This window comes from Biomphalaria glabrata, chromosome 1, assembly GCF_947242115.1.
Source record: "Biomphalaria glabrata chromosome 1, xgBioGlab47.1, whole genome shotgun sequence".
Taxonomy (NCBI): Eukaryota; Metazoa; Mollusca; class Gastropoda; family Planorbidae; genus Biomphalaria; species Biomphalaria glabrata.
In genome coordinates this window covers 17744251-17754913 of record NC_074711.1, presented here as the reverse complement: position 1 = coordinate 17754913, position 10663 = coordinate 17744251, and the positions used below count along the sequence as shown (strand labels likewise).

Genomic DNA, 10663 nt, shown 5'->3' with positions numbered 1-10663 from the left:
CTAGATAATCTCTAAGTAGAAAGTTAAGAGGTTTTATCGATCGACAAGATGACCAAACGCAATACAAACATTTTATTTTCTACGGGACGTAACGTTAGATTTTAACACATGAACATAAACGTCCCAACCTCAAAACTTGTTTTTAAGTCTTACCGAACAAATATCATTATTGCTGTACACGTAGTATCTAGTGCCTCTAGCACGTAGTATCTAGTGCCTCTAGCAACTCTAGCACGTAGTATCTAGTGCCTCTAGCACGTAGTATCTAGTGCCTCTAGCACGTAGTATCTAGTGCCTCTAGTACGTAGTATCTAGTGCCTCTAGCACGTAGTATCTAGTGCCTCTAGTACGTAGTATCTAGTGCCTCTAGCACGTAGTATCTAGCGCCTCTAGCAACTCTAGCACGTAGTATCTAGCGCCTCTAGCAACTCTAGCACGTAGTATTTAGTGTCTCTAGCAACTCTAGCACGTAGTATCTAGTGCCTCTAGCAACTCTGGCACGTAGTATTTAGTGTCTCTAGCAACTCTAGCACGTAGTATCTAGCGCCTCTAGCAAATCTAGTACGTAGTATCTAGTGCCTCTAGTACGTAGTATCTAGTGCCTCTAGCACGTAGTATCTAGCGCCTCTAGCAACTCTAGCACGTAGTATCTAGCGCCTCTAGCAACTCTAGCACGTAGTATCTAGTGCCTCTAGTACTTAGTATCTAGTGCCTCTAGCACGTAGTCTCTAGTGCCTCTAGTAGAAAATATAAAAATAAAAATAAAACATATAGCCAAGTTTCAGTTAGTAGAAAAGAAAGAAATAGTTGTATTTATTTTAATATAATATAATATAAAACCAGAAATGTTGCTAGGGTTGGACAGGAAATGACGACAACTGTATAGTGGTAGACACAAGACGACAGATTCCCTTAGGCATAAATAAACGTCACTTTTAAAAAGAGAAAAATATATTAGGTTTCTAGTATCTTGTGTGATGGAGCAGCTTTGTGGACTCGTATGAGATTGAAGAGTCTTTCTATGACATCAATATATGTTAGTGCAGTTAGACTAATGTAACATCAGGTTGAAGGCCAATTATTCCAACTGCTCAGTTAAATATTAAGATAAATTTAATCTTGTTATGCGTTTCATTTAAGTGTTTATTTTTACAGCAAAAGTAACATTCTAAAACTTTAAAATCCATTATTCTGAACATCACATTAGTTATGTAATTAAGTTACATGATGAAATCACGCTGGGTATTGTAGCCAACATCTCGATTAGGAAGTTTCACTCAGAGTTGGCAATGTTCTCCGCGTCACATCACGTGGTGCTCCTATGACCAGATAACGAAGTGAAAAACAACAAGTCAACATTGACCAGAGTTATTAAGTTTCAAATCAATCAAGCTAACTGGAGGAGAGTATTGTTGGAGTCTTGACTGCACAGAAGAGCTGTTGTATCCGATTCTTTACATAACTCTCAAAATAAAAGTAAAGTTTCCCCTTTTCAGACCTTGCCATCTATGGGGCAGATGATGTTGAGGTCATTTGTTTCTTTGGCCGACGGTTAACGAGCAGGATGTACTTTTCCCAACTAAAGTCAGGTACTCATTAGAGTTGGGTTGACTCAGGGGCGCCCTAAAAATCCAGAAATTCAAAATCCCAGTCTTCACCGGGATTCGAACCCAGGATCTCAGGTTCGGAAGCCAAGCGCTTAACCATTCGACCACCGCGCCCCCTTACATAACTCTAGTTCAGATCAAATAGTCAAAAAAAACTGAAAAAAAAAAAAAAAAAGAAAATATACAAAATTAAAAAAATAAAACAGCAAAGTTTATATTAAGAGTAGTAGTATCAATTAGTTTGGATTAGTCTTGTAATTAAATTTGTAATAGCCTAGCTAGCTAACAATAATTAATGTATGAAACTATAATATTTTTACCAATTGTTTTTGTTTAGCACATTTCATGCTTTCTCAACATAGCCGAACACACGACATTCCACCAGTTGCAAAAAAAAGGGAAAAAAGGGGGGGGGGGGAATGAAGAAGGTATCTGGGTGAATATCACTGTCATCGCTTTTCAAATGCTTTAATAAAAAAAAGTTTAGCGACCTGTATTCGAACTCGAGAGCTCTAGCCTACCCAAGCGATCATACTAACCACTGTACCATAGAAGTGCATATGAAAATAGAATATTGTGTAGTTATATATTGTTAGTTTCAAACTTTTAAGCAAAATATAGTGGGGATTAATTCAACTTATACCAACACAGCATTCAAGTACAATATCTTTCTTTTGTTCGATACCAAACCTGCTAATTGGGAAATATTTTTAACTTTTTTTGTTTTGTTTTAAAAGAAATAATTGTGCAAAATTTTAACTTGATCCGAGATTGGGTGTGGGAGAAATAACGTGTACAAACCTTTTACCAGACAGACAGACTGAAAAAGTGCGTTGATATAAGCTTTGCAACAAACGAAAAAAACTTCACATTTGGTTTCGACTGCCCAGCATTATTGTCTCAACGCAAAGACGAACATGCACAAATCAGAAATTCTAAATTTCCTTTAACTGATCACAGATTTGATTGAATTATGAACATGCCGCGAACATATTAAAAAGAAAAAAAAAAAAAAACACATTGTTGTCATCATTGTGTAATTGTTTTCACAGCACAAAATAATTTGATTCGTTTATTTAAAAAATTACACATTTTATTGCTTGGTTGTTTAACAAGCGCGTGCAGCAAGTCTAATATTTCATCCATGAACTCTTGTTGTGTCCCCTGCCACCACGTTCTCAAAACGAGGCAGCTGAAATCTGATTGCGATGTAAAAAAACAACAAACAACGATTTGATAATTAAACATTTCTAGGAAGTGGTTTACATTGAATTGATCATCACAAATAAACTTAGTACAAGGATGGTTTAGGTAAAAGTTACTCATTCTAAAATACAAAATGTTCACATCGTGAGACATGCGACTGAAATGAGTTTTTAAGTTTAAGTTTAATTTATTACGAGAAATATTTTATAAATTAACATAAAACGAACAAGAAAAAAAATCCTATACTAAGTGTAATTGTATCAATTAGTTTGGATTAGTGATGTGATTACATTTGTAATTGATTTAGATTTCCAGAATAGCAATGATAAATCTGTGCGAGTATAAATATTATCACAATTTGTTTTTTGTTTAGCGTAATTTCATGCTTTTAGCTTTCTCAATACTAAGATCCTATCACTTATTTAGCCTAGCTGGAAACATTAGGGCGTGGGAGGTAAGAAAGGGTTATCTGAGTGAAATTCACCGTAATTGGTTTTTAAAAGCATTTGCAAAAAAAAAAAAAAAGATAACTACCAGAATTCTAGTTCATGGCTCTCGCCCCTCAAGCCAACATTATAACCACTCTGCTAGTAACTATGGAATATTGTTAAGTTTTGTATGTTAGTTTAAAACTTCCTTTAAAGCGGGGACCTATGAAAGGGGACTAATTCAGCTTATACCACCAATTCAGTTAAGTACAAATTCTTTCCCTCGTTACAGATACCAAACATAATAATTAATTACCAAGAGTTAATTAACTAAATGGTTTAAAAACATTTTAATGACATTTTTGTGGTCAAGGTTTGTGCTGGCTTGTACATGCAGATATCTACTGTGGATGTCTTGATGGTGATGTCTCCTGTGGATGTCTTGGTGATGTTTCCTGTGGATGTCTTGAGGGCGATGTCTCCTGTAGATGTCTTGATGGTGATGTCTCCTATGGATGTCTTGATGGTGATGTCTCCTGTGGATGTCTTGATGGTGATGTCTCCTGTGGATGTCTTGATGGTGATGTCTCCTGTGGATGTCTTGATGGTGATGTCTCCTGTGGATGTCTTTATGGTGATGTCTCCTGTGGATGTCTTGATGGTATGGTGATGTCTCCTGTGGATGTCTTGATGGTGATGTCTCCTGTGGATGTCTTGATGGTGATGTCTCCTATGGAAGTCTTGATGGTGATGTCTCCTGTGGATGTCTTGATGGTGATGTCTCCTGTAGATGTCTTGATGGTGATGTCTCCTGTAGATGTCTTGATGGTGATGTCTCCTGTGGATGTCTTGATGGTGAGGTCTCCTGTGGATGTCTTGATGGTGATGTCTCCTGTAGATGTCTTGATGGTGATGTCTCCTGTAGATGTCTTGATGGCAATGTCTCCTGTAGATGTCTTGATGGTGATGTCTCCTGTGGATGTCTTGATGGTGATGTCTCCTGTGGCTGTCTTGATGGCAATGTCTCATGTAGATGTCTTGATGGTGATGTCTCTTGTAGATGTCTTGATGGTGATGTCTACTGTAGATGTCTTGATGGTGATGTCTCCTGTAGATGTCTTGATGATGATGTCTCCTATGGATTTCTTGATGGTGATGTCTCCTATGGATGTCTTGATGGCAATGTCTCCTATGGATGTATTGAGGGTGATGTCTCCTGTGGATGTCTTGGTGGTGATGTCTCCTATGGATGTCTTGAGGGCGATGTCTCCTGTGGATGTCTTGAGGGCGATGTCTTCTGTGGATGTCTTGAGGGCGATGTCTCCTGTGGATGTCTTGATGGTGATGTCTCCTATGGATGTCTTGATGGTGATGTCTCCTATGGATTTCTTGATGGTAATGTCTCCTATGGATGTCTTGATGGTGATGTCTCCTATGGATGTCTTGATGGTAATGTCTCCTGTGGATGTCTTGATGGTGATGTCTCCTATGGATGTCTTGATGGTGATGTCTACGTCCCTTAAATATCTAAACCAAGTTATCATAATATACACACAATCGGGCACATGTGTCGGTTCAAAATGTGACATCTATATAAAGTAGCCTTACTTTGCAACGGGTGGGCGGTGGCTAAGTGGTTAAGCGCTTGGCTTTCGAACCTGGGGTCCTGGTTTCGAATCTCAGTGAAGACTGGGATTCAGAATTTTGGGATGTTCAGGGCACCCTGTGAGTCAATCCAACTCAAATGGTTACCTGACTTTATTTGGGGAAAGTAAAGGTAGTTGGTCGTTGTGCCATCCACATGACACCCTGCTCGTTAACCGTTGGCAAAAGAAACAGATGACCTTAACATCATCTGCCTTATAGATCGCAAGGTATGAAAATATAACCATTTTTTTTTACTTACTTTACAACATGAAAATAAAAGAATTTTTTTTTTTTAAAGCCATCTCAGCAAAGATTGATAAAGGGAGACAATTTTAGAATCTGTGCTTCTACTTTTGAAATTAGTACAGATAAAAAGAAGTTAATATGCACGAATTTCAAATTCTACGAAAGCTTGACCGTTATTCAAGAAACTATGGAAAACAAATTGAAACTAGTTTGTTTTCTTCTGTAGAACTTCTCTAGCAAGATGGTGCTCTGCATAACACTTCTACAAGAGATGAAACATTTATCTGTCAGTAAACCAAGTAGGCTTACAAAGCAAATAAAACTATGTTGCAGTTATAATGATTCCTAGAATGTATGCTCGTGTATGTGTGTATCTTATCAATATTCAAATGTATGCAAACAAATATAGAAGAAAGATCTTCAATGTTACTTAAAGGAAAAAAAAATCTGATTCAGCTTGTTTAAAAAAAGAAAACGCTTTATAATGTGTTCTACATGCTATGCATTCAAAGCCATGATGTGGTCTAACTGGGTCTAATGTCAAAACAGTTTATACAAGCATAGACGATTGCAGTGGCTGTTGTGTTGTCAATATGAACACTATGTATGACACTCGTGAACACTGAACTGAACCCCCTCCCCGCTCCGTTTGTATTGACGTAATAGTTAAATAGATCTAACGGTAATAAAAAATATCTAGAAAACCTGTGGCTATATATCTAACTGTAGGACACATCTGGACCTTCACAGACCCGAGTTACCTTAGTCCACGAACTTCCTTGACCTTATTATATGTAATGAAATGGAATCAGGTCGAGCTAAGTTCTGCCATGCGATCAGGCCGCGCTAAATCTTGTAACAAAGATATTATCGCGTTTGCTTTTAGAGTAGATTAAATAAAGCCATGTTAATAAGTACCCCCAACAAAAGTAGTCGCTTCGACAATATAATCAGAAACACACAAATATAATATCTTTAACATGGAGCATTGAGTCTGAGAGATATATATAAAATACCAATAGATAAAAAGATTGGTTAAATAGAAAATAGGGTTAGATAATTAGATATAGATAGATAGATAGATAGATAGATAGATAGATAGATAGATAGATAGATAGATAGATAAATAGATTAGATAGATAGATAGATAGATAGATAGATAGATAGATAGATAGATAGATAGATAGATAGATAGATAGATAGATTATCCACAAATATGCTAACCTCCTTAAGAAAACAACGCCGTAAAACTAAAATACTATTTCTTTCATTGGCATATAGAGGGCGCCACATGAGGAGTACTGGCTTGATATCACTCATTCATTTTGGGGGCGGATATCCATTCTCAGATACGTTCCTGCAAGCCACTTCTCTGTCTTTCTTTACTATTTACTGTTTCTGTTCTTCATCTGATCACTTTGAAGTCTTGTCCAGTTTGTTTCTGTTCTTCATCTGATCACTTTGAAGTCTTGTCCAGTTTGTTTCTGTTCTTCATCTGATCACTTTGAAGTCTTGTCCAGTTTGTTTCTGTTCTTCATCTGATCACTTTGAAGTCTTGTCCAGTTTGTTTCTGTTCTTCATCTGATCACTTTGAAGTCTTGTCCAGTTTGTTTCTGTTCTTCATCTGATCACTTTGAAGTCTTGTCCAGTTTGTTTCTGTTCTTCATCTGATCACTTTGAAGTCTTGTCCAGTTTGTTTCTGTTCTTCATCTGATCACTTTGAAGTCTTGTCCAGTTTGTTTCTGTTCTTCATCTGATCACTTTGAAGTCTTGTCCAGTTTGTTTCTGTTCTTCATCTGATCACTTTGAAGTCTTGTCCAGTTTGTTTCTGTTCTTCATCTGATCACTTTGAAGTCTTGTCCAGTTTGTTTCTGTTCTTCATCTGATCACTTTGAAGTCTTGTCCAGTTTGTTTCTGTTCTTCATCTGATCACTTTGAAGTCTTGTCCAGTTTGTTTCTGTTCTTCATCTGATCACTTTGAAGTCTTGTCCAGTTTGTTTCTGTTCTTCATCTGATCACTTTGAAGTCTTGTCCAGTTTGTTTCTGTTCTTCATCTGATCACTTTGAAGTCTTGTCCAGTTTGTTTCTGTTCTTCATCTGATCACTTTGAAGTCTTGTCCAGTTTGTTTCTGTTCTTCATCTGATCACTTTGAAGTCTTGTCCAGTTTGTTTCTGTTCTTCATCTGATCACTTTGAAGTCTTGTCCAGTTTGTTTCTGTTCTTCATCTGATCACTTTGAAGTCTTGTCCAGTTTGTTTCTGTTCTTCATCTGATCACTTTGAAGTCTTGTCCAGTTTGTTTCTGTTCTTCATCTGATCACTTTGAAGTCTTGTCCAGTTTGTTTCTGTTCTTCATCTGATCACTTTGAAGTCTTGTCCAGTTTGTTTCTGTTCTTCATCTGATCACTTTGAAGTCTTGTCCAGTTTGTTTCTGTTCTTCATCTGATCACTTTGAAGTCTTGTCCAGTTTGTTTCTGTTCTTCATCTGATCACTTTGAAGTCTTGTCCAGTTTGTTTCTGTTCTTCATCTGATCACTTTGAAGTCTTGTCCAGTTTGTTTCTGTTCTTCATCTGATCACTTTGAAGTCTTGTCCAGTTTGTTTCTGTTCTTCATCTGATCACTTTGAAGTCTTGTCCAGTTTGTTTCTGTTCTTCATCTGATCACTTTGAAGTCTTGTCCAGTTTGTTTCTGTTCTTCATCTGATCACTTTGAAGTCTTGTCCAGTTTGTTTCTGTTCTTCATCTGATCACTTTGAAGTCTTGTCCAGTTTGTTTCTGTTCTTCATCTGATCACTTTGAAGTCTTGTCCAGTTTGTTTCTGTTCTTCATCTGATCACTTTGAAGTCTTGTCCAGTTTGTTTCTGTTCTTCATCTGATCACTTTGAAGTCTTGTCCAGTTTGTTTCTGTTCTTCATCTGATCACTTTGAAGTCTTGTCCAGTTTGTTTCTGTTCTTCATCTGATCACTTTGAAGTCTTGTCCAGTTTGTTTCTGTTCTTCATCTGATCACTTTGAAGTCTTGTCCAGTTTGTTTCTGTTCTTCATCTGATCACTTTGAAGTCTTGTCCAGTTTGTTTCTGTTCTTCATCTGATCACTTTGAAGTCTTGTCCAGTTTGTTTCTGTTCTTCATCTGATCACTTTGAAGTCTTGTCCAGTTTGTTTCTGTTCGTTTTTTTTGTTGTTTTTTTTTGTTTTTTGCATGCACATTTCTCGCTCGACAATCTGCTCACTGTCAGGGGCTTTCACTCTTTTATCTGCTCACACTGACGAGTCTGGGGGCGGGGGAAAAGATGATAACTGACTTCACTCGAAGAACTAAATTTATTGTATATTATTTTAGGGCCCGATATGAACAAAAAAAAACAACAAACAAACAAAGACAAAGAATTGTGGAATCCTTTCACTCCCTTTTCCCGATAGCTGAGGAATGTAGGACATCAACAAATAAATGATATTGTTTTGTTTGTTTCAATTCATCTCGCTAAGTGCAGGCTCCATCGTAAATACAAGAGAAAAAAAAAGCCTTTTGTCATTATTAAACCGGCTTACAACTGGCTGATCAGGTCACAGCAATACTCTCCGAGCTGTTCTTTTATCTCAGTAAGGTCACGTGGTGTACAGGTCTCACTGGAAGGAACAGGAAAGTAGATCTGGAACTAGATCCTAGAATTTATTTTATTTGATCAGAAGGGAATTTATTTTCTTCCTCCTCATCAGTAGCGTAGCTAGGGTGGGTGGAGGAGGGGGGGAAATTTGAAAATCCCCCCGGACCCCCACTTGAGGGGGTCCCCCTAATGAGTGTTTTTTATTTTAAATATTACGCAAAATGCAGGGGCCCCCAAAGTCAAGCCCCCCCCCCCCCGTCCCCAAATGATGGAAAATTTATAGCTACGCCCCTGCTCCTCATTTTTTATCACAAGAACAAGTTTTGTTAATCATTGACAAAGCCATAGACATAATCATAGACAAAGTCAAAGTCATAGACATTATCATAGACAAAGTCATTGACAAAGTCAGAAGTGACGAAAGCTGAGCTGGTTTAGTCCTACTGTAAGACAAGACTCACAGTCAAAAGTCATTCTTCAAGGTCCAGTGGAGGGAGCACGAAGAAAAGGTCGTCCAGAAAAAAGCTGGACAACTTAAAAGAATAACCTGCTATGAATAGCTGCTGACCAGGAAAAGTGGACGGAGTTGGTGAAGCGAACTGTCACTGCACCCCTACCACGTAAGTCATGAGAAAGATGATAATGATGATGATTAATTCATAAGCATTCATTAACATTCATTGAGTCATTACTCTGTGACCAACTAGTAAAGAAAAGACTACTTGGTGGATGTGATATCAAAAGTCTTGAAACTTGAAAATACATATATACACAAAATGATAAATTGAATTATGAAGAGTTTTATCTGAAAATATTACATTGAACAATAGATTTATCAAAGAATACATAATTGTTTGGATGTAATAAAATCCTTTAAAAAGAAAGTTTCCTTTGATTTCCAGATTAAAACTAAATTAAATGGTGGATTGGAAACGTTTCATAGAAATGAAAATCTTCGGCTTCAAGGTTAAAATTATTTCAAGTCTAAGAAAAACGTTACTTTATAGAAAACATTTTTATGGGGAGAGTAGAGAAAGAGAGAGAGAGAAGAGAGGGAGAGAGAAAGAGAGAGACATAGAAGATGGATTTTAATTTCAATCTAAAATGTGATTATCTTTGATATAATGGTCACGTGACGTTGAGAGGATATGGTCATCAAAAAGAAAATCAGGGGGAAATGGATACCTTTGGTTCTCATTAAATCTGACGTCATTGACTTAGATAGTCAGTTTCCTTCGCGTGGGGGCAGGTAATGTTTGCTTAAATTAAATTTGTTCACTATATGTAGATTAGGTGGTTGCGGGATCCGCTCTTTAGATTAACGACACAGCGATATGTGCTTATCTCTCAGGGGGGTTATCATTCAAACAGTTAGGTCATAGTTTACTCGATGCTACAATGTGGGTTTCAGTTAAAGTGCAGTGCTGTGTTTCAGTTAAAGTGCAGTGCTGTGTTTCAGTTAAAGTGCAGTGCTGGGCTTCAAAGTGCACTGCTGTGTTTCAGTTAAAGTGCAGTGCTGGGCTTCAAAGTGCACTGCTGTGTTTCAGTTAAAGTGCAGTGCTGGGCTTCAGTTAAAGTGCAGTGCTGGGTTTCAGTTAAAGTGCAATGCTGGGCTTCAAAGTGCACTGCTGTGTTTCAGTTAAAGTGCAGTATTTTGCTTCAGTTAAAGTGCAGTGCTGGGCTTCAAAGTGCAGTGCTGGGTTTCAGTTAAAGTGCAGTGCTGGGCTTCAAAGTGCAGTGCTGTGCTTCAAAGTGCAGTGCTGGGCTTCAAAGTGCAGTGCTAGGCTTCAAAGTGCAGTGCTGGGCTTCAAAGTGCAGTGCTGGGCTTCAAAGTGCAGTGTGTAGGCTTCAAAGTGCAGTACTGTGCTTCAGTTAGAGTGCAGAGCAGCCCAACGTTGTCCTGGAGGCTATATACATTTCCGAAC

The 10663-nt window shown here is 37.7% G+C and overlaps 2 protein-coding genes across 2 annotated transcripts in view; both read right to left on the bottom strand.

The window, feature by feature from the left end:
- Window positions 1–3580: 3580 nt before the first annotated feature.
- On the bottom strand, window positions 3581–4270 carry LOC129924303 (histidine-rich glycoprotein-like). Its single transcript, XM_056018561.1, has one exon. It carries the CDS (start codon window positions 4268–4270, stop codon window positions 3581–3583), a length of 690 nt encoding a protein of 229 aa, XP_055874536.1.
- LOC129924302 (homeobox-like protein HDP1) overlaps window positions 4267–10663 on the bottom strand; it is a 30754-nt gene continuing 24357 nt past the window's right edge. The window contains exon 3 of the mRNA XM_056018560.1: window positions 4267–4768. Within this exon, the coding sequence (XP_055874535.1) occupies window positions 4267–4768 (502 nt within the window). The remainder of the gene's footprint in view (window positions 4769–10663) is intronic.